The sequence below is a fragment of the Suricata suricatta genome, chromosome 6 (genome assembly GCF_006229205.1).
Source record: "Suricata suricatta isolate VVHF042 chromosome 6, meerkat_22Aug2017_6uvM2_HiC, whole genome shotgun sequence".
Lineage (NCBI taxonomy): Eukaryota > Metazoa > Chordata > Mammalia > Carnivora > Herpestidae > Suricata > Suricata suricatta.
The window spans coordinates 89,181,801-89,206,807 of record NC_043705.1 but is presented as its reverse complement, the minus strand read 5'-3'; the positions used below and the strand labels follow the sequence as shown (position 1 = coordinate 89,206,807).

General features: G+C 52.6%; 2 protein-coding genes across 3 annotated transcripts in view; both read left to right on the top strand.

The window, feature by feature from the left end:
* Positions 1-7,172, top strand: part of RANBP17 (RAN binding protein 17) — a 302,368-nt gene extending 295,196 nt beyond the window's left edge. The window contains exons 26-28 of one of the 2 annotated variants that reach the window (XM_029942874.1): positions 2,940-3,038; positions 4,948-5,021; positions 6,750-7,172. In XM_029942874.1, the coding sequence (XP_029798734.1) occupies positions 2,940-3,038; positions 4,948-5,021; positions 6,750-6,846 (270 nt within the window). In that variant the 3' untranslated portion in view covers positions 6,847-7,172. Of the gene's footprint in view, positions 1-2,939; positions 3,039-4,893; positions 5,022-6,749 lie in introns of both variants that reach the window. The other variant, XM_029942873.1, reaches the window with a different exon arrangement.
* A 10,414-nt stretch (positions 7,173-17,586) lies between these two features.
* On the top strand, positions 17,587-20,437 carry TLX3 (T cell leukemia homeobox 3). The gene is made up of 3 exons (XM_029941676.1): positions 17,587-18,153; positions 18,509-18,752; positions 19,710-20,437. The coding sequence occupies exons 1-3, from the start codon at positions 17,592-17,594 to the stop codon at positions 19,918-19,920; spliced, it is 1,017 nt and encodes a 338-aa protein (XP_029797536.1). The 5' UTR covers positions 17,587-17,591; the 3' UTR covers positions 19,921-20,437.
* Positions 20,438-25,007: the final 4,570 nt, after the last annotated feature.

Sequence of the window (25,007 nt, the reverse complement as noted above, 5' to 3'; positions counted from 1 at the left end):
GCTTCCTTGAACCATGCAGTTCCACTGGGTCACACCAGAGAGGGAGACCATAGTTGCAGTGAAAGCATACTCGTAATTGAGTGCCTCCTCGGGGGCACACACAGTACAAAATGCTTGACATGGAGGAAGGAAGTCAGTCCTCACAGCAGCCCTTCCAAGCAGTTACTGTAATCCCTCACTTTATAGGTAAGGAAATAAAGGCTCAGAGAAGTGAAGTGACTCGCCCAGCAGCCTAGGTTAGGTAAGCGCCAGAGCCAGATTTGACTTCACTTCCAACTGGCTCTGAAGCCCGTCCCTGTCACACCATGGTGGTTTTGTTTCTTTGAGAGAAGCTTCCTACAAGGTCATGCCAACGCCTGTGGGGAGAAGGAAGGAGGAGTAAGTGCTGAGGCAATGTGAAGTAGGGTTTTTCTAAGTGGACCAAGCCACACTGCTCCCCTTCCCAAACGGTCCCTTTCCTGGTTGGGTGGAGTAGACGCTCGGGATAATACAGTGGATAATGTGTCTGTTTTGGACACGAGCCCTGGAAAAGGCAGGCGTGGTTGGATATCTCTAAAATGGCCATTCCAGCCAGCCTGCAACAGTGTGGGAAGTGAGTAGAAGTTGGGGGAGTGGAGGCCCCACTCCCACCACCCCTTATACTAACTCCCGGGGTGCTTTACGACCCTGGGGTGGACTGAGGCCGAGTGGCCAAGGGCTCTCTCCTTTCAGTCTCCGTCTGTTCATGTCATTAACCGCAGAGAACCTTCCACCAGAGATTCTGCATTACCCGGATCAGGATTCTGTACTTAAGCATTTCACCCAGGATTCTTCCATATGGGGAGAGGGGCAGCTTCTCCAAAGGAATTTGCCACATTGCTTGAGCTACTTCCCCCATACCTTCTAGGATTATTAGAAAGGAAAAAAAAAAAGAAGAAGAATTCTGGAAATGAGCTGCCATGTCAATACCACTTGAGCAGATTTGCCTCACTGATTTCAATTTTTCCAGAAGAGTAAAAACAATTTTCTCAAAAAGCAGACACTTTAGCCAACTTTATTTTTAGAAAAGTATTTTATTCAAGCATCCCCTTACTTATTACAGACATAAATACATGCATTCAGACAAATGAATCCACGGGAGAACCGTATAAAGTAATTGGCACATCACTTCAGGATGCTTTGTCAGTTACGGGAGGAGTTTGGTGCTTCTAACTTTAATCTTTTCCATTAAAATATCCATTCTGCCTTCAGATCCTGAAGCCCATAATATTTTAGACTGTCTCCATAGATCTGTTAGTTTTGCTTGTCAATTTAATTTGTGGCTCTATGACTTGGGTGGCTTGTTAGATTATACACAGAAACATGTAATCTGCAAATGATGTTCAACATGTCGGGCTCAAGACCTGCCTCTCCCCAGAGAGACTGGACATACAATAAATATGGAATTGGCAGATTTCATTTGCAACCCACCGAACTGTTAGGATGGTGAAAATGTATGGGATAGCAGATGATTAGAGCTACAAAGATGCTCATTGCTGTTATCATATACCTTAAATGTTTATGGCACTTTTTACTCTTTGCAACACTTTTTATGTCTACCATCTCATTTGATTCTCGGAGCTTCCTTGTGCTGGGCTATTATTTTCCTCTTTATGGCTAATGAAAGTGACCTGGAGAGAGGGAGAGGTTCAGTAATGGGCCTGAGATCACAGGGCGAATTGGATTGCACCAATGCAGCGTCAAAAGCAGACGTCACCGAGACCCAGTCAGGGGGTACGTGGGTGGGAGCCTTTGCCACATAATTGCCATTTCCCCTGTGTTCTTTGGGGGCAGGGGCTCTGAAGCCGCAGAAATGGAAGGACTAGAGACAGGAGGTAAAGAGTCCACGGACAGGGGAGCATGCCGTCAGCTCCACGTAGGTGAGCACAGCCTGCTTCGCTGCTGCTCCCCCAGACTAGTGCAGCAGCCCCGTTGCTGGGCTTCCGGCTTGTGTCTGTACTGTCACCTGCTACAGTACACGGCCTACATGTCACCCAGAGGGATCTTTCCTAAGTGCAAATCTGAGCGGGTCTCTCCTTTGCCGCTAACCCACCACTGGCTCCCAGTTCATTTGGATGAAGTCCAGGCTCCTCAGCAGGGCCCTGGCAGCATGACCCTGGGGTCTTGCTCTGGCCCTTGCCTCCTTGCTCCCACCACACTCAGTTCATTCCCAGCCTTCTTTTTGGCCTCTCTCTCTCTGCCTAGAATGCATTTATAATGCCCTCCTTAAACCGTACCTTCTCTGCGGAATCTTCCCTGACTTCTCAGAGACCCGGAAGCATCCCTCACTCTGCTGCTAGACCCTTGCACTTGGCCCAGCCCAATTTCTGGCTATCTCTCTGCTTTGTGCTCTGCCCCTAGAAGTAGAGGTTGTGGTAGACACCTGTTCTTTTAGGTGTCTTGCAGACTTTGAATTTAAGAGGATGGATAAGTATGTACATGTAAAAGTGAGGAGAGTAAGTGAATCAGTGAAGAACAAATGAGCCTGAGCTGGTAGAAAACAGGACATTCCGAGGTCACATGGAATGTATGCCACGTCTCCCTCCCTCTGAGAGACGTGCCCCTTCATAACTTGACCTCTGGTGAAATGAGAGGCAGAAAGGAAGGTAAGCTGGGCTTTTATCTGGCGATTTAGCATGGAGGAAAGCGTCCCAGGGTTGAGAAGCAGAGACTGATCCTCTTAGCCCTGTAACCTCTGACTTCTGCCCACCAGAAGGTTCTCACCACCCCAGTGGTGGGAACTCTTCCTCAGGGAGCTGGCCAAGAGTTCCTACATGCAGCGTTATAGGCTCACAGAGTCAAAGCTCATTGTCCAGGAAGAGCCCCCATGGCTGTTGGCAAGGTGTAGGGGTAGAAGGTAAGCACACAAAAGACCTGGGACTGGGGAGACCTCTGAGTCCTCATATGCCTCTGTCTTCTAGATGATGTCTGTCCTCATGAACACCATTGTCTTTGAAGACTGCCGGAACCAGTGGTCAGTATCCAGGCCTCTCCTGGGGCTTATCCTGCTCAACGAGAAGGTGAGTGTTGATCGCAGGAAGGTCCATGGTGGGGAGGGGTCACTGGGAGGAGGGAGAAGTGGGGACACGAAGAACAGAAGGAACTACGGAGCTTGGGCTGGGACTGCAAGCACCCCAGGGCAAGGCCATATTCCCCCAGAAGGCCCTTCCCCAAAGATCGTCAGGTAAGTGGAGGCCTCAAGACCAGCTCTCCCGGGACCCCGCACCCCCACACCTTGGCAGGGGGTCTGATCAGCAGTGCTTCAAGCTCAGCCTCACTCCCCTCTTGTGTTTCCGGGGAATTCTGAGCAACAGCTCTCCCGCTCCTTGTGCGCCTCCCTCTTATATCTGGGATCCCACTGCCCTACCTTGGCGTGGCCCTCAGGGACTCACTGCGGAGCCAGCACCCTTCACCTGGGAGCACAGGTCTCCAGCTCGTTAAATGCACTCCCCACCCTGGGCTGCCTCCTGGGCCCTCCACTTCCTCTCGAACTCACCCCTGGCTCCCCAGCAGTCAGTAGGAACGGTGCATTACTGCTCAGGAGAATGAATTGTCTATACAATAAGATAGTACTGGGGAGAAAGACAGTGAGATTAGAGGCAGCCGCATACATTAAAATTCAAACTGAAATCCCAGCCTTGGAAGGAAACTAATAGAAGAAGAAAATATATCAAAAAGAGAAGAGCTGTCTCATCATTCACCTGTGCTGAAGTATCCAATTTTAGCCACATTCAATAGCACTGTCATTCATCTTCCCTCAGTGTTATTGTGATTTAAATCCAAGCTCTATAAAAGAGAGCAGTTCTTTTAAAATGATTGAGAGGGAATAAGGGCAAATTCAGTGTTTAGAAAAAGCTTATGACATCACAATATTATACTTTACTGATGGAGGCAATATTTCACGGTTTGGGATGAAAAACTAATAATTTTCTATTTGGTGTGAGTCACTGCATCATTATAAAAGGGAAAAATAAGTAGTTTTGTGCATTCCCAATCTTGTTCAGGAAGACATTGTGGTTTAAGTATAATGCCTCTGATATATAATATTTAAGTATTAGTCTGACTACATATTAATTATGTGTGTTTTTGATGTGGGCTGTTTTAACGTATGATGGAAATTAAATATCATGCTGTTTGGGCTTGGAAGGATAAGCACATGACTGACAAAATGTTGTCTTTGTGCTGAAATTAAGCCGTTTCCAGTGATTAGAAGCTGTGTGCGCACGAGAGCTTGTGTTTGTGTAAAAGCCAGCAGACCCCAGCAGAGGAGAAGGGGCTGTGTAGTTCTCTGTGACCAGGTGTGACAGGCGGATCTCCTAGCGCAGGAAGGCCCTCCCAGAACCACACACGCCCCTTTAGCACCCCGCCTAGACAGAGCAGATCCAGCCTAACCCAGAGGAGAGGGACTTGGGACAAAGTCTAGGGTTGTTTGACAAGTGATTCACTAAAGCTATAGATGATGATGCAGCCTTGGGGTCGGGGGGCTGGGCCTTTCCTCAGTCACCCCAAGTTCTCCCTTCTAAGTTCTTCTCCTCAGGCTGAAAAGGCCCTTCCTCTTTCAGCCTTTCTGTGATGAGTGGAGAGTCAGGAAGACCTTCGTGTGCTCGGTCCCCCACAGAGGACCTAAGTTGTTCAGTGAGCAAAGAACAATTATAGCAAGAGATTTTTATGAGAAGGGATAATATGATTTATACCTAGGAATGTATCTGTTGCTTTGGTTTTCTCTGAAGGCTTCAAGTTCAAAGTGGGGCCTGGGCCAAAGCTTCCGAGAGTAAGGAGCACTGAGCAGATAGAGCAGGTAGAACTCCTCCCCCACAGCTCTCCTGGGGCCCAGGTTTGAAGTCAGGGCCCTGAGGCTGTTCTGTCTCCTCACAGTATTTCAGCGAACTGAGGGCAAGCCTGATAAACAGCCAGCCTCTCCCCAAGCAGGAGGTCCTGGCCCAGTGCTTCAGGAACCTGATGGAAGGCGTGGAGCAGAACCTGTCCACCAAGAACAGAGACCGGTAAGCACTGCCCAATAAGCCCAACATCTCTGGCTTGTGGAAAAGAACTGGGCTGGTGCTTAACACAGCTCATATGTGGACGCTACACTTTGTAACCCTAAACTCAGTTTATTTCCATCCAGTAAATATTATTATTTGCTTTTCTTAAAGCACCATGCTAGGCACTATTTAGGGATGCAGAGATAAACAAAATGCAGCCTGTGCCGTTACGCACTTTATAATCCAGCCGAAGGTAAGAAAAATAACTCACTGAAAAGGTCAGAAGAAGGAAGCTCAGATCTGCTGTAAGGGACAAGGAAGGAAGCCTGCCCAGCATTTGAACAGGCACAAGCTTTGAGGTCAGATGGACTCCAATTTAAATCTTATCCCTGCCCTCTATCGGCTGTGTGGCAGTGAGTAAGGCAGTCAACTGCTCTGAACCTCTGTTTTCTCACCCACAAAATTGGTTGTGATATCTAAATGACAGACTGTAGTAAAGCATGGTACCTAGGACATAGGAGCCATGGCAGATATTAGTTCCTTCCTCTGCCTGACCTTGAAAAGTGCCGAGTCTCACAGTTGCCAATGAGATCTACTTGAAAGAAAACCAGACTTAGCAGGTATGCCTCCATCGTTCATTCTTCTGGAGCACAAAATTTTATTGAGCCTCTACTATGTGCCAGGCATTGAAGATACCAGTGGTGAACTAATTGCTCAAGGTTTTTGCCTCATGGAGCTTCTAATGGAGGAAACAGATAATATTGACCAATAGAGGGAGAAAGTGTTGGGGGGCAGTCCCTCCCCGCCCCATCCTTTTATAAAAGTGGCAACATTCAAATGCTTCACCACTTGGGATGCGAATCATCAGTCATCCCAGTAACCACAGCAGTGTGTGGTGGAGTCACCAGCCTGGGTTCTGGCAATACAAACCAAGTTGGACAGGCTCTGCAGACACATACCCTTGACTGCTTGTCCATGCCACAATCCTGTCAGGCTTCTCAGAAGGGCAACCTCCGAGGCCAGCAGAAGAGACTTGCTGAATGGAGACACCCCAAGGGCCTAGGGCAGGGGGTGATTGCTTCACCTGAGGCTTGGGAATTTGAGTACCAATTAATTCCTGAAAATAATGTCAAACAGCCCTCCTGTTCAAGAGAGCACTAGCCAGCAAGGACTAGAGGCTTTCCCTGGACCATGCACTCAAGTTGAGCTCCAAGACAAGAGGTTGAGTGTTCACCCAAGATCACCCAGTTAAGAAGTGGTGGAGCTGGGATTTGAACTCTGGTGATCTAGCCCAGTGTCCGTTCATTTTGAACCACTAAGCCTGGTTTTCTCATCCACAAAATGAGGATACAAATATCTACCTTTGGGGAAGACTTGTGATGCGTAAGTGAATTTATATGTAAACTCAGCCCAGTGCCTGGCACATAAGCTTTGATTCTTTCCGTTATATCCCTTACCATCTCTGTGTAATTTGATTTAAAAAAAATTTTGAATAGTACGCCCACAAAATGCACCCCTCAACTTGGTCTGGGTGTATATGGTGATAACCCTTGTTTTCCAGGAGGGGAAGGAGGAGGAGGGGGTGTTGGTGGTCAGAAGCAAGGGCGGCAGTGGAGGTGGGAGGCAGGAGCTCAGCCAGGACCTGGGGCTCTCTCCAAGGTCCTGAGCTCCACAGCGGCCTTTCTCCTCCAGAGGCTCATTTAACCTCCACTTCCCCACTGCCCTCGGCCTCTCTTCCTCTTTCCACAGGTTCACCCAGAACCTGTCCATCTTCAGAAGAGACGTGGCAGAGGCGCTGCGGACTGATGGCAGCACCGAGCCGTGCAGTCTGGATATGATGAGCTGACCGCCCTCCCTGACCATGTGCTGAGCAGCCTTTACCAAGAGACTCTTGTGGGTCCGGGTCCCAGGACAGTGATGTTGGCTAGCCCCGGAGAATCTATTTTTCAAAACAAACAACAACAAAAGCCCTACCTTTTTATAAGTCTGGCCTAATTATAAGAATTTATAACAGTGCACAAACAATGTAAATTCAGTCTTTGCTCTGAAAAAGCAAAAGATGTGTTTTCAGTCTTTCTATAAAATAGCATTATCTTTGTTCTTATAAATGCTCCAAAAGGGCGTAGAAACAATATTTAACCAAAGAACTTAATAAACCAGGTTTGAACCTAAGTGTGTACTGGTTAATGGTACTCTGTTGTAATCAAGGTTGTGAATGTGCAGGAGACGCTGCCTTCAACATGGATCCTGAGTTGGGACAAATACCATTTGAACCCATTAAATTAGTCGTTTGTTATGAGTCTGAAAGCAGCCGCGTTGGGGTCTCTGAGCTGTGGGCATTTAGAACGAGCCTGGGAGCGCTCCGAAGCCTCCCACAGGACTGCACGCAGCCCTCTTGGCCTCAGCAGCATCTGATAAAGTTGAGAGACAGTAACACAATTAAATGACTTACAAATAACGTTTGCTTTTCACTGGCATAAATCTGAAGTGGTTCGGTCTAGAAGAATTAAGCTGTGCAATTACTGCCTGCAGAGATATTCCTTCAGGAGTCGGGCAGCCCCTGCGAGAAGTTCTGGGTGGTGCCGGCACCCAGTCCTCTGCCTCCACTTAACTTGTAAGACAAGCTGAAGGTGTCTAATTAAAATGTACATCCCAGACAGCTTTGCCCTCTTGAGCCTCCCAGAACAGTCGTGGATTTTCAGAGGATCGCGTTTCCATCCCTCCACAAAAACTCTTACTACTGTGGGGATTGTAACTTAACCCAAACCCAGGACACGAAGCCGGCCTTGCCAGTTGTGATACACTGCAACGAGGCTATTAATTTGAGATTGCCACTGTCTTACGGCTTTTGTAGCTCACTGCTCTGTCCTCATGGTTCAGGCTTGTAATAAATATTGTGCCCTTTATTGCTAATAAGACATGAAAGGTTGGCCTTACTGGTGAAGACAAAGTAAATCCACAGGCTCCTGTGATAATCACGTTTCTCAGACTAGTGTTTCTCGAAACCTTTCTTGATGCTTGAGGTTAGCAACAGGCTTGTCACATAAAAGCACAATCACCCAAGTTCATCTCAAAATGTTTTCCTTCTCTGTGTGAACCCAGGAAATCAAGGAAATGTGTGTTACAGATAGGGTTACTTCTGGTGTTTAATGAATAAGTAGGCCTTAGCCTGCTGCTAGATTTCTTTAGCACTGGGAAATGTAATTTTCCTTGAGAAGGCAAATTCTAAACCTTATAAAACATCAACTATCTGTACAAGTCTGACTTGAGGATGGCTGCTTCTCGGTGGCCTGTGACTGCATATTCATCTCACAAAAGTGCTTCATAGAAGGCCTGTCCCACTCTGACACTTCTTTTTTTTTTTACTTTTTTATGTTTATTCATATATTTGAGAGAGAGAGAGAGAGAGAGAGTGTGTGTGTGTGTGTGTGTGTGCACGTAGGGGCAGAGAATGAGGGAGACACAGAATCTGAAACAGACTCCAGGCTCCGAGCTGTCAGTGCAGAGCCCGACATGAGGCTCAAACCCACAAACCATGAGATCATGATCTGAGCTGACGTCGGACGCTTAACTGGCGGAGCCACCCAGGCGCCCCCTACTCTGACACTTCTTTACCAAACTCTAGGACCTGAAAGCACCATACCGTCTGCATTAAAATGCTCCCAAGAAAATAACAGTGTGCACTTGTTTTTTTTGCTGCACTGCCAAAGGTCACCTGGTAGTTTCACATCGGCCTTGGCCTTAGAGAGCCGCTCCCACAAGAGGACCTGTCAGGCCTGCCCCCACTGCCAACCTCAGCCTGCTCGTGGTGGGGATTCATAGCGCACGCTGCGAGGCAGCACTCAGGCTGAGAACAGACACAGCAAATCCTTAACAGAGTATCGGCCTCTTAGCTGAGGTCAGAAGGGGCATCCCATCACTTTTGCCATATTCTGTTGGAAGTAAATCCCTAGGCCCAGCCCATACCCAAGAGGAGGGGTTACACAAGAACGTGGATTCCAGGAGGCGCCTTCCATGTGTTATCCCCCTTGGTCCTCTCAAGAGCCCCGTGAAGGCAGATGGTATTTCTCTCACCCTTTGGATAAGAAAAGTAAGGCTAATATTTGGTACACAGCTTACACAGGCCACACAGGCAAGATCTGAACCCATGTCTCTCTCACCTCAAAGCAATTCCTGGTTTCTTCCAAGAAGAACTGGATTTAAGAATGGTGAGTTGAGGGGCACCTGCGTGAGCGTCCAACTCTTGATCTCAGCTCAGGTGATGATCTCTCTCAGTTTGTGGGATCAAGCCCCACATTGGGTCTGTGCTGACAGCACGGAGCCTGCTCGGGATTCTCTCTCTCTCTTCCTCTGCCCCTCCCTTCCTCTGTCATTCTCTCTCTCTCCCTCTTTCCCAAATAAGTAAAAATAAATAATTATCTTTTAATGGTGAGTTGAAACTAGTTAATATTTACATCCATTTCCATTTGCTTTTCTGAACTCTGTTGCTACAGAACAAATAACCCCAAAATGCATTGGCTTAGAACAACAGTGATCATCTCACTGTCTCTAGGGGTCAGAAATCTGTAGCTGGATCCTCCGCTGAAGGGTCCCTCACCGACTGCCATCCACATTGTTGGCCAGCTGGGGAAGATCTGCTTCCACAGTCACTCGTGGTTAGGAGTCGGTTCCTCACAGATTTCTGAGAGCCGCGGTGTCTTGCCAAGTGGGCCTCTCCATAGGGCAGCGCACAACATGGCGTCTTGCTTCCAGAGGAAGCAGAAGAGCGAAGAGACGGTGCTGCAGTCCGGAAGTCCAGCCTCTTAGCTGAGGTCAGAAGGGGCATCCCATCACTTTTGCCGTCTTCTGTTGGAAGTAAATCCCTAGGCCCAGCCCATACCCAAGGGGCGGGGTTACACAAGGGCGTGGATTCCAGGAGGCAGGCATCTTTGGAAGCCATCTTCAAAGCTGCGTGCCACAGCTCTCCTAACCAGTCTACACTGGAGAGGTTGAGTGTGGCTATACGTTTCTCCCTTGAAACCTGGGAAGGAATCTTGATTTTCTTTGGAGGGTGCAGTTCCATTCTGTACCCTAAGGAAGGAAAGGTGGTAGGGAAGCTGGGGTGTTTCCGGGGCGCATTATACTGCACACTCACGCCACGGCTGAAGCTGTCTGGGAGCTGTGTCCCCACCCACAGCCTGCCCTGGGAAGGGATAGTGAGGACTCCTGGGGAAACCATTCCCTGGGGGACACTTTATCCCGGTGATAGATCAAGCATTCGAGGGCACACCCAAACTTGTGGAATCTACACGAAAGAGAACGAGTTGGATCTGTCCTGTGCTTGAATGACATCACAGGTGTAAGTAACACATTCAGCACCAGAAAGAAATAAGCAGTGCAGGCAGGTCTGCGGAGCCAGAGGGAGGGTGAGGTGCGAGGTACAGGCCAGAGGGAGCCGCATCTCATTCTCCCCCAGAGGCTGCTGTGCAGACGTGAATCCTTCGTGCAATGTCACCTGGGCGGGGTCTACATGGAGCCAACTGCTCCAACTGATAAGCAAGAAACAACACGAAGGTATTCTGAGTTTGCTCACTGTTTGCCTACCACACTGACTGAAGAACCTGACCCTGAGAAAGTTGGATCCTCTTACATTCCAGATGTTTCCATTGTTCTGTGCTTTCCATTCAGCCCTCTAGAGGATGGGCAGGATGACCCGGCACGAGGTCCCTGTGTCTTGTGATTATCCCAGCTGCCCAGGAGAGTCCCCTTGGCCCCCCAGACTCACTTCCACCAGCCCTGCCAACCTACAAGTGCCACTGGATAGCTATACTGGAGGTCTTTTTCATCATGCAAAACAGGCCTGGCATCTAGCCATCAGCTGAGACCCTTGACAATTCGTTACCCACCAATGGGGAGCTGAGCCTGGAACAAAGACTAGGATAGTCTGGATGAGAGAAATGGGAGAAAGTGAGAAATCTGGCAGATGGGAACCCTATCTAGATGGAGGTCACTCCAGCATTTTGGCAGCAGTAGCCTTTGGGAGAACTCAGGTCCTTACAGTGACGTGGGAAAGAGCACTCAAAGAGGAGAGCAAGCTGAGTTAAAAGCAGAAAGTAAGAGTTTCAAGGCGAAAATTAATTATGAGCACATTTATTATTGAGCACCCACTGAGCATTGCAAATTGCTATCTCATTTAAATTAATGTTTCCCAGTAAGAATGTCAAGTAAGTAATATTATCCCCATTTTAGAGATGAGAAAACTGAGACGAAATGACTGCCCCCCGGCCACATAGCTAATAAGTGGACAAGCCAGGTCAAAATCCGGTCGGCCTGAGATACCTGGGTGGCTCAGATGGTTAGGCGTCCAACTTGATTTCAGCTCGGGTCACAATCCCAGATTCTTGGGAATGAGCCCAGTTAGGCTCCAGGCTGAGTGTGGAGCCTGCTTAAGTTTCTCCTATCTCTCCCTCTCCCCGCTCAAGCTCTCTCTAGATTAAAAACAAATTTTTTAATCAATTTTAAAAACTTTTAATCAGATCCACCTGACTCCAGAACTCATGTTTCTTATCCTTTATAGCCCCTTAAACTGGGTGCTTCGTCACAGGACTTCAGGGACAGTGAATGGGGAGGTGGGTCTGGAACCCTCCGGGACCCCTACATGGAGCCGGACACCCTCAAAGGCCAGTCCAACACCTGGGTTCCCCGTGTGCTGTGTCCGGGGGGTTCTGCCACCGATTCATCCTCCTCCCTGAACTTCATAAAATCGTTCTTGAGACTTTTTAATGTTTTATTGAGGTGCAAGTTTACGATGACAGCAAACCTTTCAAACTGCAGCAAGAGTAACCTGCCTCCTTGGCATATTAAAAAATAATGGTAGTGTCGGTTTTTACGTCCCATAGTTTGGATTGCTGATAAGAGCGCTTCCTTGACAAGATTCTTTTTGAGGTTTACAGAAAGCGTAATAAAATATGTAAGTTACATTTCCACAAACAAAAGCTATAACATAAGTTATTTATAAGCGTGAGATACAACAGTATCACGATAAATAAACCATAAAGGGTACCTGCAACATCCATCTTAATGTAATTTGCCCAACCAAAGTGTTGAAGCCAAGTCAAATTTAGTAGAGGAATCTGTCTGGGAGAGAGGAAAGTTGTAGAACACAAAATGGAGAAAATGGCTGACGGGTGGTGGAGGGAAACGAGTGCATGGGATCAGCTTAGGGGGTACCCAGATGCCCCCACATGTGACTGCCCTCAGTGCCTGTCCTCACTCCCCTGTGCCTGTGTGCACTGACCAGCCCCTGCCTCCCCGCATGCTGCCACCTGCACCTGGTCCCTGCTCACACACCCCTCTGCAGCCTCCCCTGTCCCCTCTCCCTTCCTGTCTCACACCCTCCATCCTGACCCCCAGCCCCACAGCCAGCTTCTTGATGCGGCTGCCAGCCTCTCTGCCTCTCAAGACCAGGGCCCTGGTTGGACTCAGCACAAAGATCCTGGATTCACTCATTCATTCAACTACCACAGATAAAGCAAAGTATGAGAAGAAATCTATGCCTTCAGAGAGCTGGTGAACAGGATAAATAAGATGGGTTTTGAAGGCAACGAATGTAAGGATGAAAATAAACAGGGGTAGAGAGTGACGGTGGAGAGGAGGGCTATTTTGGAAGATGGACAGAGAGACCATAACTGATCTGTATCTTCAAAGATGGACAGGCACCAGTCTTGGGCAGAGCTGGGGAAAGTGAATGCTGAGCCACGTACATGTACAATCCCGGACACACTTGGATCCCTCTTCCTATCCCTTCATCTGACCTAGCTGTGTACTCCAGTGGGCCCAGCCCCAAGACATGGAATAAAATACTGCCAACACTGTTCTGTCCTGAAGGAGCCCTCAAGCTAGCAGAGGAGACAGAGGGGAACCCACCATGGCCAGCCCTCACCCCTCTTCTTCCGAGCACCTTCACCCAGCTCCTCCACTGATTTTCCCTGCCTGCTCAGCCCTAACCTCAGGCTCCCAGGCTCCCCGAGTAGAAATGGGAGAATGAGGTAAAAAGGAAAATACGGATTCTGGAGTCAAGATAGTCCTGGGTTCAAACCCCCAACTCCAGCCTTCTCAGCTGCATGCCCCTGGGTGAGAGATTCACTTCCCTAAACCACTCGTCCTTGAGTCACGTGACCGGTGCCAGGGGAGGGGGACACAGAGACCATACACTACCAGGTGGCCTTTGCCTTCCTCCGGCTGGCAGTCCTGGGCCCTTGCAGGACTCCTCAGGAAGGTCCCTTCCTTGGCTCTTCCCATTGTGGGGAGGCAGCTACAAAGAGCTCAAACTGCCTTACTCCTATTAACAGATGGGCTGCTAACAGATGGGCAAACTGAGCCCCAAAGTTGGGACATGGTCCAGAAAATTTGAACAGGTTCTCAGTACATATGTGTTGAATAACTGAATGAACGAGTGAATCCATTTGGGTGGGTGTCTTTAGAGCCTTCCATCCTGAGAACTGCAAGAGGCCGCAGAGACTTTGAACTCGGGTATGTGAACCAAGAGTGGAAGGTAGACAGGTAAGCAACCTGTGACGTGGTATGTGTGCCAAATTATGTGTGTGTGTCTTTGTCTATGGAAGTAGTCCATAACATTTTCATCATCAACCCTTCAAATAGGATTGCTGACTCACATATGTTTAAGAGCCCTGATTCACTCTCTAGCCCATTTCATAGATAGGGAAATTGAGTCCAATTCACACAAGAAATCAGACAGAACGAGACTGGACTAACCCAGCCTCCAACACATGGGCAGTTGGGCATTCCAACATCCTATCCCCCACCCCTCTCTCCTGGATGTCGCCTCCCAGCAAGGCCTCCACCAGCTCAACGGTCCTCCCGGCTTCTCCATGGGGAAGAAGATACAATGCAATGCAATGCACTCGGAAATCTTTCTGGCCCCTATGACCCCAGTTCTTAGAATATTCATCTCTCTTCTTGGTCATGTGCATATGTGTCTGTCATCGTTCAACTGATGGCAGGCAAGAAGGGACAGCAAAAATCTATGATCACAGGAACACCAAATATGCATCAAAACGTATTTGGGCAAAAGGTGTTTAGAGGTAAATTTATGACCTTTTATATATTTCTTTAAAAAAAAAGAAAGGTTGAAAAAATTAACTAGATTTTCACCTCAACAAAGAAGAAAAATAGTAAAACTAAATCAAAACATTCCTCAAAGAGATGACATAAAAAAGAAGATAAGGAAATAAAAGTCTTCTCTTTAAGCCAGCAAAACATACCAACCTTCGGCAAATATGATAAGAGAAGACACAGCTGAGTAACACTGAGAATGGAGAGCAGAGGACGCTAGCTCAGATTCGCATGAGAGTTTCCAATTACGAAAGAATCTTCCCACAACATTGTAACAAGGAATTCGAGAACTTGGATGAAATGGACAATATTCTGGGCACTGGCTTCTGAATGTGAGTATGCATCAGAATCACCTGGAGGGCTTGTTAAAGCAGATTGCCTCGCCCTACCCTTGAGTTTCTGATTCAGGAGGTCTGGGCAAGGGTCCAAGACTTTGCAATTCTAACAAAGTCCCAGGTGGGGTGGCTGCTGCTGGTCCTGGCACACACTTTGAGAACCCCTGTCCCAGGGACCACTATCTGCCCCATTTACTCCCCTTCCTGAGCTAGCTAACCACTCTGCTCAGTCCGGTTTGGAAAGGTGGGGATGGGGTGGGGAGTTGCTATCAGTGGCCGGAAGCGCCTACTGTTGGATGACCCAGAAACTAGGCATCTCAGAAAGCTGGGACCCGTGTGGCAAGGCAGAATTCTGTCCCAAGCCTTGCAGTGCTGAGTGTTTTCACCTGGATGGGCTCATTTTCTCCCATGATGTTGGTACTGTTGCTTTACTAGATGAGGAACTGAGGCACAAAAAGGGTGAAAAATTCCCCAAGCCCACAGCTGGTAAACATAGGTGGGAATCAAATTCTTAGCACTGGGCCACTCACCATGGCCTAGGGACAGTGTGGGCCACACCACCTACTTTTCTTTAATTCTTTATTTTTTTTTTAATTTACTTATTTTTGAGACAGACAGAGTACGAGCAGGGAAGGGCAGAGAGAAGGGGAGACACAGAATCTGAAGCAGGCTCCAGGCTCTGAGCTGTCAGCACAGAGCCTGACAAGGGGCTCGAACCCATGAACGAGGAGATTATGACTTGAGCCAAAGTCGGGCACTTAGCCAGTGAGCGACCCACGCACCCCAAATTCTATGCCCACATACCTGTGTGGGGTGGGCTTTGTAACCCCAATTTAACAAAGCCAGGAAGTGGGGAGGACAAGCCTGGAACCCTGGGCCAAGGGAAGTAGAGCAGGCGAGGCGACTCCCTAGCCCTGGAGAGAGGAGGCTGTGAGCTGCATGAACTCTCTGACCTGAAGTTCCCTCATCAGGTAAAAAAAAAAAAGGGAGGGGGATCAATAACAGCCTTTCCTCACAGGATGGTTGGGAGGAATAAGTAAATGCCCAGCCCCCTGCCCCGCACACACTAAATTCTCAACCTACAGTGGCTAACTGTTGTCATTAAAGTTATTATGTAATCCTCACAGGCATGTCCAAAGACTTTATCTCATTTACTTCTCACTGCCACCCTGGAGGTAGCTATTACCCTTCCTGTTTTACAAATAAGGAAAATGAGGCTCCAGGAGGGGCAATGAGGGGCCAAACAGTCCCCAAACCACCGGAGGCAGAGCCTGAAATAGAAACAGGAGGCCCCCAGTATAGAGTCAACGCTCCACTGGAAGGTTCTTGGATTTCCAAGGAAGCAGAGGGCTTGTCTTGCCCCAGGCACCCTGCCCTCCTCACCCCCTCACTTTCCAGTGGCCTCATTCTCCCCACCTTCGAGACAGGAAGGTGACCTGACTCAGAAACCCAGGCCTTAAGATTGCAGATCTTGAGACTGCCCAGTCATGGCAGGGGGGGGGGGGGTAGATTATTAGGAAATTAGGAAGAACCCCCAACATGTTGCCTCCTGTGTTTCTTGGTGCTCTGAGACTGACCCTGAGGATAGACAAATACATTTTTCTGTTCAAGATCCCGAGTCTCTGCAAATAACCTAAAACTGCAAACAAATAAATAATCTGCAAGAATCATCAGAGCAATCAGAGCAATAGGTCAACCGTCAAGCTGGGGTGGGAGTGGGAGGGCAGCCACAGCCCCTCAGTGCCTACTCTGTGCCAGGCCCTAAGCCCTACCTCCTCTCAATATTTCATGCAAGACTTAAGGACAATTCCGCAATGCATGCATGGCCCATTTTACAAACAAGAAAATCAAGCCCAAAGATATGAATGAAATCACTTTCTCAAGGTCACTGAACTAGAAAGTGACCGACCCAATGTGAACACTCTTCTGGCCAACTGCACATCTGAGCTCTCTCCACGTCCGCAGACAGGGAGCTCAAGAGGGGCCCGGCCAGGGGTGCAGCAGTCAGTTAGCACCTAATGGTTTTGGAATTCGCGAGTAGAAAACGATTCTGTTTGTCTCCTTCAGGAGAGACGGCTGAGGCTGCCGCTGGGGGTGATTATCTGGCGTGAGGTCCAGTCCTGTCTACGGTGCCCCTGGACCCGCCTTGACAGTTCCTGACAGCAAGAGGGGAGCAGGGAGGGAGTGGTCCAGCGCCCAGGCTGGCCTGAAGCGGGAGGGGCTCGAAGCTCCTGTTTCCCAAAGAAATCCCGCTATTTGCTCTAAAGATGAGCCGCTCCCACGTCTTGCCCCTCGGGCACCCCAGATTCACCCCCAGCTGCCGTGCCATGGACGGGTCCCCATGCGCGACCTTAGTCCCGTCCGTCCTGCAACGAATTTCAAGGGCTGGATTCCCGCTCCCCACCGAGGGACCCTGGGTCCCTGAACCAGCAGGGCCAGGCACGCGTGGGCATCGGCAAGTCACACCTCGGTCCGCCTGGCGGGAGCCAGCGACTGTCTCCAAACTGGCCCGAGCGGGGGCGAATTCTCCCCACGCGGGTCGGTGTCCTCGGGAGCGCGGAGCACGCTGCGGTGCTCCTCTCACCCGGCGCGCTGGGATCGCGGAGCTTGCGCGGGGTGGTGCGCTTCTTTCGTTGTTTCTGCCGCGGCAGAGTGTCCAAGACGCCTCCGCGGATTCCATAGGGTCTTTCCGGACTTGCAACTCCATTGCAATTGAAAGGATTCACATGGTTTGGTTTTTGCCCAGATGAAAAAAATTTGGAAGAAAACGAAACCCCCCTCAGCAAACGACAATTTCACCAGCAGAGCGCCCTGGCCTGCCCCGCGCTGCGGCCGGGGAAGCGGCCCCGGCCGGGAGGAGCGGGGAGCGTCTGCTAATTGCAGCTTCGTTAGATTTCGGGTTTGGGAGGCTGTGGTTCGGGCGCTAATATCCGCCGCCCATTATCCCGGCTAATAAATTTGACCTATTGTTCGTTTGTTAAAATGATGTCACCTTGGAACAGTCCCTAAGCTCCTATTTCCATGAATTAGGCCTTTATTGAAAGCCAGGAGCCAATGGGAGGAGAGAGGCTTGTTGATCGCAGCCAATGGCTGCGGCGGGAGAGGAATTAGCAGCGGAAACTCCAGGTTCGGTTCAAGAAAGATGACACAGAGCCTGTCGGGCCCGCGCACTCTTGGCAAAGTTTCAGTGCAACGAGAGGCGCCGGGCGCTCCATGGCCGCGCCGTAACAGGGACCCAGCCGCCTCCCCGCCCAGCCCAGCCCAGCCCTTCCGCCCGCCCAGGATGGAGGCGCCCGCCAGCGCGCAGACCCCGCACCCGCATGAGCCCATCAGCTTCGGCATCGACCAGATCCTCAACAGCCCGGACCAGGACAGCGCACCGGCCCCGCGGGGCCCCGACGGCGCCAGCTACCTGGGAGGGCCCCCCGGGGGCCGTCCGGGCGCCACATACCCGTCTCTGCCCGCCTCCTTTGCTGGCCTTGGCGCACCCTTCGAAGACCCGGGATCTTACAGTGTCAACCTGAGCCTGGCGCCCGCCGGAGTGATCCGAGTGCCAGCGCACAGGCCGCTGCCCGGGGCCGTGCCACCGCCTCTGCCTAGCGCGCTGCCCGCCATGCCCTCCGTGCCCACGGTCTCCAGCCTGGGCGGCCTCAATTTCCCGTGGATGGAGAGCAGCCGCCGCTTCGTGAAAGACCGCTTCACAGGTGAGCAGGGCGAGCGAACAAGCCCCGGGCCTTGGCCCTCCCGGGGCCAGAGGCGCCGCGCCCTAAATGCTCCACTCTGGGAAACGATTCCGGAGGCCCAAGCGCGACGGAGGCCTCAGCGCCCGGGGCCCCGTGCTACCGTAGGGGGAGGAAAATCAGGGAGTTTCGGGAAAATAAGCCTACGCCCAGGGGGAAGAGGGGAGTATCTCCCAACCGGCTTGGCGCCGCTGGGGACGCGGGAGACCAACGAAATAGCGGAGCACCCTGCGCCCCACCGGGCGGCACGGGGTCCGCGTGGGGCCGAAACGGCAGCGGAGCCGGGCTGGGCTTCAGGGGGCCTCGTGTGTCTCCGCAGCGGCGGCGGCGCTCACGCCCTTCACCGTGACCCGGCGCATCGGCCACCCCTACCAGAACAGGACACCGCCCAAGCGTAAGAAGCCGCGCACGTCCTTTTCTCGGGTGCAGATCTGCGAGCTGGAAAAGCGCTTCCATCGCCAGAAGTACCTGGCCTCGGCCGAGAGGGCGGCGCTCGCCAAGTCCCTCAAAATGACGGACGCGCAGGTCAAGACCTGGTTCCAAAACCGGAGGACCAAGTGGCGGTGAGAGAGGCCCGGCTCAGCCCGTCTTGCACCCGCCCTTCACCTTGCCCCGCGCTGCAACCTCGCGCACTCCCCATTCTGTGCCACCCGCTACCCGCCCTCCCAGGGCTGCGCCTTCCCACTCCTTCCCAAATTTTATCTCCCTCCTCTCCCTCTCGCCGGCTTGTGTTTCTCTCCCCACTCTCTCGCGCCTCGGCTTCTCCTCCATTCTCATCCCTGTGTCGCTCTTGTGCGCCTCTTCTACTCTCCGTGTTTTCTTCTGCCTCTGCGGCCGCTCAGTTTCCTCTCACCTGCACCTTCACCAGCATCCACCCCACCCAACCCTCACCCTGGGGTCTCTCGAACTCTTCCTTCTCCCTCCCACCAGCCCTCCGGGACCTCCTGCAGTCCGCGCGGGCTCCGTATTCCCCGTGGGTTCCCCATCCTGACTCCAGCCTCGTTTTTATCCGATCCCTATTTTATACAACCCGTGAACGGCGAAGCGATCGCGTTTTGGACGAGAGGTTCGAGAAGGCCCTGGGAGAACTGGATGAGGCTGACCTGGCCCAGGGACACCTCGTGGGCAGTACAGAGCCAGCCCTCCCACCCGCGGACCCTAGCGATCCGAATGCCCGCGGGGCCCAGTCAATTACACGCATACTCTGCCCTTGTTATCCAGCAAAAACAAAACAAAACAAAACATCTTTGTTGTTGGCGAAGCCACAATACCCGGACGTGCAGGTGGGAGGCAGGCGGAGTCCCCTCCCAGCGACCGCCCGGCACACAACAAAAACAAACGATGCCAACCCACTCCCCGGACGCGCGGGCCTCGGGCGCACAGTGCCAGCAGGGGTGCAGACGGGTCCTGCGCCTCGAGGCTCCCGGTTGGGCTCCGCTCCCGGGAGGGCTGGGGCCCCGCCGGCGGCCCCGCAGTGCCGGGTGCATGACGGTGCTGTCCCTCTCCCTCCCCCGGTGCAGGCGGCAGACGGCGGAGGAGCGGGAGGCGGAGCGGCAGCAGGCGAGCCGGCTCATGCTGCAGCTGCAACACGACGCCTTCCAAAAGAGCCTCAACGACTCCATCCAGCCCGATCCTCTCTGTCTGCACAACTCGTCGCTGTTTGCTCTGCAGAATCTGCAGCCCTGGGAGGAGGACAGCTCCAAGGTCCCCGCCGTCACCTCTCTGGTGTGAGCCACGGGCGCGCACCGTCGCCAAGGATCGCCGCCCCCACCCGGCGGGGCGCCCCGGGACCCCAGCCGGGCTGAGGGGACCCGAGGCCGAAAGGGACAGGGGCCTCCGAGCTCGAGTAGGCCCCAGGGCGCGGCCGCATCTCCGCCGGCCGTGGAGGGGGCTGGGCCCGGGCTCAGCGCGGCTGCACAATCCGAGCCCCCGCCCCGCGCCCAGTCCCGCCCCAGGCCCCGGCCTGACAAAGAAAGCGCCTTACGTTTCTCCGCCCCTCGCCCGCACCGCCCCCCGGGCCGGGCGCCTGTATTATACTTTGTACTTTTGCCCAAACGTGTAAATAATAAAAGTTTTGGCTTTTTTTCTTTAGAAACCGGCCACCTGCTTCCCCCGCGGGGGCCTCTGGAGGAGGGACGGCCGACCAGGTGGCTGGGGGGAGCGCCAGGGCTGGGGCACCCTGAGTTTAGGCTGGGTCCACTCCTCTCCTTTTCCGTTCCTTTTATTTAAGTCGTTTTATTTAATAAAAAAGTTAGCTATTTCACTTAACGCCGCTTTTATTTCGTTTTCGTTCCAATAATGCTCTGCGAGTCCGGCCCTGCGCCCCACCCCTTCGGCGGTCGAGGCCGAGCCGCGGTGTGCGGGGGCGTATCCACATCTCCAAGCTTCGTCGGTTTTCGCCTCAGCTGCGACCCCGGTCCCGGGTCCCGGGGAGGATCCGCGGTGCAGGTCAGTGCGTGCCGGCCGCCGGCAGTTTGGGTGCCGGCGGTGTAGGGCGGACGTGGGAAGGGCACTCTAGGCCCAGAAGTCGCAGGCCGGCGCAGGCAGGATTGGGAACGAAAGGCCTCGGCTGGGCGGATGTTTAGGTCGTCAGGGACCGGACCCACCTGGGAGGTGAGAGGCCCCGTGACCTCGAACTTCTAAGAACTCGGAGCCCTCACCCCCCGGCCCACCGTCCCCTTTTTCCAGTGAGGCCTCAGGCCCTGGGCGGACCCAAGGACGGGCTGTGGGGGATCTGGGCGCACTGTGAGCGGGCTGTGTGCACAGAATCCGCGCACTTCCTGCGTCTCCAGACGCTCAGCGTCTGAGGAGTAAGTGCGGGGCACGAACTCAGAACACCTGCACCCTTTTGGGTTGCGTGGGACCACAGGTGGAGCGTGGCGTCATGTGACGTCACCGCACCCCGGCGGCGTCACTGGACACGAGAGGGGCGGGGCGTCCAGAACGCCGGGAACATAAGCCCAGGTGTGAGAGCGGCGGCCAGGCCCGGTTCACCCAGCTTTACCTCGGCTCGGAAGCTGGGAGTTTCTGGATCGTGCGCTGGGCGTTAGGTGGTCCCTTCCAACAAGACACATAGTCCAAGCGTCCGTGAACATTTCCTCTTGTTCGTTGATTTTCCCCTCTCCTTTTACTAGGTCTTTTAAATGTTTTCTTATTTCTTGTCTTTCCACTTCTTTCTCTACGGCGTTCTCTATTTTCTACTCTATTCATTACTCTTGGTCTCTGTGTTACCGTTACTTTTGCTTTTCCTTTACAGTTTTCTGTTTCCCTATGTAATTCGTTCACTATTGCTTTTAGTTTTTCCAACTGTTTCTTTGTCGTCTCTTCCCCCCCCCCCCATTTCAGGCTCTCCCGTTCTCTCTCCTCTCTCTAGGTTTCTTCTCCTGCCTCTCTTCCTCCTTCCTTCCTCTTGTCCTTTTTGTTTTCTCCTTTAAATCAGAATCTCTTTGCTTCTATCTTTCTCTCGGCCACTCCTTCCTGGTCGTCTTCATGCCCTCCTCCTGGCCCAGCTCCCATTAGTTTCCTGAGGCTACCCAATTCGGGGGCTGCCCCTCAGGCGCTATGACCTCCTCCCTCCGGACCAAGTGCCGCCCCGCGGGGCTCGGGTGTTTGGGCGCCTTCGTAGTACGCGGGCTGCGGGATTGTGTACACTGGCAGAGCTCGAGAAAGGGGTGCGGGTAGTCTAAGAAACACAACTGGAGCTCCCGTCGTTGCTGCCTTACCCGGAATCCGGGTCGCTAGTGACTTACGTCCCAGAGAGGCAGAGGGAGTCAGACCTCCAGGTGCCTTCTCTTGGTGTTTCCTTGAACTGTTTCTATTTTCTCAGCTAAAAAGTATGATGAATGCCCCCTTCAGGATGGGAACTTGGGCCATCTGGCTGGAGACTTGAGCATCTAAGAATGACCTTCTTTGCCTTTGCCGGCCAAGCGGCCCCTTCCTCAGGGACTGGGGTCACTTTCCAGTTCCCTCACTTTTAATCTTTTTCTCTATACTAAGGCTTAGTGGTTTTGTTTTTCTAAATTTTTGTTGTTGTGCCAGGATGGCCCTCAATTCTTGGGCCTTTCAGGGAACACAAACATGTCTTTTTCTTTCTCTCTGGTGCCTGGCTGGAGCAAAAGGTCTCTGACCCAGAGGCTCACCTGGGGTGGGTGTTCAGATAAGCCTGGGGATGGGGACCTGGTGTTGCTTGTGCTCTCAGGGACAACAGTTTTTTCCGGCTCCGGGTGCTTCTGGTGCTTCCGTCACTCTCTGAGCGCTTCTCCCCACCCAAGCCCTGCCCAGCCAGAGACCGACTTCGAGTCCCTCAGAGTTAGGGTGCTGAGCCCACTGGTGTGGCTCACCCACTCCCACCCAGAGCAGTGTGGGCACCCCCAAAGGGAAGGACAGATTAATGAGCCATGCAAGGGTGTTTAGTGCCTCACCCCCTCCAACCGACGTGCAAAACGTGAAGGTTATTTCCACCGTGGCTGTGCGGGACTGCAGCCCCTGGGTGCCCTGTTAGGAGTTCCCACTCCTAACCGCCCTTCTGGGCAGAATCCGGTCACACAAATATCCAGATCGGGCAGGCGCTCCTAAGGCTGAGTGTAGGCGAAAGAGAATTCGGAGTAGGCTGAGAAGCTCACATGGACGCTTCCTTGGCAATCTCATCCCAGATTTAGGACCCACCTGTGCCTCAGGAAGCAACAGAGGCTCCAAAGGCAGCGGTATGTGTGGAAGCCCAGCCCCACCGCGGAGGGAATTAAGGATGAGAAGCAGCAGGCCTCTGGGTGAAGCCTGAAGACTTCCACTCGCTGCCCTTCCCCGTGGCCTTGCCTAGCCTCGGTTCAAGGGTCCTTAAAGCCACGCCCACTTTACAGATACAGCCCTTCGAGGCAAGAGGCAGCTTGTCGGCCTGCGAAGATTGTTCGCCCTGGCCCTCCTAGTGCTCTGGTTTCCGGGGTACATCCGCAGGCAGGGATGCTTAGGCCCCAGGCCAAGAGGGGCGAGGCTGCGGGCCCGAAGCCTTGGAGTTAGGCTGTGCCTAATTATCCCCGGGAGGCCCCAAAACCAGTAGAGTCTGGGAAGGCAGAGCTGATCACAAGGACAAACAGACAGACAGACAGACACTAGCCCTGGGGCCAGTCTCTTGCTTCGTTGGTCAAGTGGGAACGATTCCCTACAGCAAAAAACTGTACAGCACCGGCCAGCGACAGCGAGCTTTGCACTCAGTGTGGTTTACGGTGACCCACACGTTTTCTGCGGGGTGTGGACGCCCCACACCATTTTGCAGTTGGAAAAACGAAGCCTCAAAAAGTTCAGAAATTAGTTCTGGGTCGCGCGGCTGCGACTGCGGCGTACGCCGCGCTCTTTCCCCCAAACCAACCGTTCTAATACTTGGGAGAAAAGAGAGACTTACCCCAGTGAGGGCTGGGGAGGCGGCCTAGGGGCCACCCTGACACGAGGCCGGGAGTTAACGGTGGGGCTGAAGGACCTTCCAGCCCGGGCGTGTTCCAGGGGCGCTCGGCGCCCCTGGCCTCCCAGGCTTGTGCACATTTGCCCTCCCAGCAGGAGCGGGAAAACTTAGCTTCCCTCCCAGCTCGGCGGTGAGACCCGGAGGCCCCACTGCGCCGCTGGGCCGGGCAACCTTCCCTTGCCGGTCGGGGCCTGTGGCGCTTCTCGAAAACCTGCGGCCAAAGGACGCGCGGCCGAGTTCAGGCCGGGCCGACCGCCAGCTGCGCCCTTCTGGCGGCCGAGGCCGGGGCTGCAGCGGGCGGCGCGCGTCTGCTCGGCCGCGGTGGCGAGGCGCTCCGGGTTAGGGGCCTCGGGACGGGGCCTCCGACCTCCCGCCGAGGCCGCCAGGCCCCACTTCGGGGTTGCGACCGCGCGGATGGTTCCTGGGAACCTTCGCCACATCTCCAGCTCGGCCTCTGCGCAACTAAAAAGCAGAGCGGCGGCGAGGCGCAGGCGGCTGCACTCCGTCGTGAAGGTTTCTAAACACTCGCGACGAAACGGCGCGAAACCCGCCGGGAGCGGCGAGGCCGCTCATTTCCAGGCATCCGCTCTGTTTGAGCGTCTCCTCTCAGCGACGCCCAGACCCAGTCGTACAATTTCTTGTGGGTCAGGGACTCGCAATTTCTCGCAGAATTGCGACCGTGATCGGTGCCTTTCCCAGAGCCACCCGGGTGGACGAAGTTCCCCCACTCAACTCCGTCACTCCCTTTCTGTGTGGCCCTGAGCGAGCGGCGTGGACTCTGCGCTTTGGTTTTCCGCATGTGTAATATTAGAGCTATCTAGTCATTAAGGACTCTTCCAGGGGAAATAAAAGACCCATGGCTTATGGTACAGCTGATTATCAGCTTGTTATGAGAATAAAAGCTTTTAAAAATATATTCATAGAAAGAAATCTAATTAAACGCCTCCTAAAAATGTAGGCGTTTAATCGGAGGTGTTGTCCTTTGAGAGAGAAGGGCAGGAATAGGGCAGTGTCCCCCAGTGCGGTCATTTCTCCGGCCATCACTAAAGGTGGGGTCGTTGTAAGAGAAGTCATTCCTGAATTGGGACCTGGCTTCATCGGGTTAGACGCACCAGTATCCTGGTGTTACCTTGAGATCAGTGGCTATATCTGATGCTCACTTTAGTTGAAATGATTCGATGAAGTTATTCTCAGAAGTGTCAGACCGACTGCCAATTAATGAGTTAGTTATTAGACCGTTTGATTTGCTCCCAGTTGGTGTGGAGAGGAGGTGGGCTGGAAAAAGAAAAAACATACTTGAACAGAATATCTGATGGGAGGTTTTTACACCTTCCAACAACCCACTCAGAGCAATCCTGTGCTCCCG

Excerpts from the sequence above, each read along its gene's own strand:
- TLX3 (XM_029941676.1), top strand. The coding sequence starts at position 17,592 with ATGACACAGAGCCTGTCGGGCCCGCGCACTCTTGGCAAAGTTTCAGTG. Across the intron at positions 18,154-18,508 it reads CGTGAAAGACCGCTTCACAG|CGGCGGCGGCGCTCACGCCC; the intron begins GTGAGCAGGGCG and ends GTGTCTCCGCAG. Across the intron at positions 18,753-19,709 it reads AACCGGAGGACCAAGTGGCG|GCGGCAGACGGCGGAGGAGC; the intron begins GTGAGAGAGGCC and ends CCCCCGGTGCAG.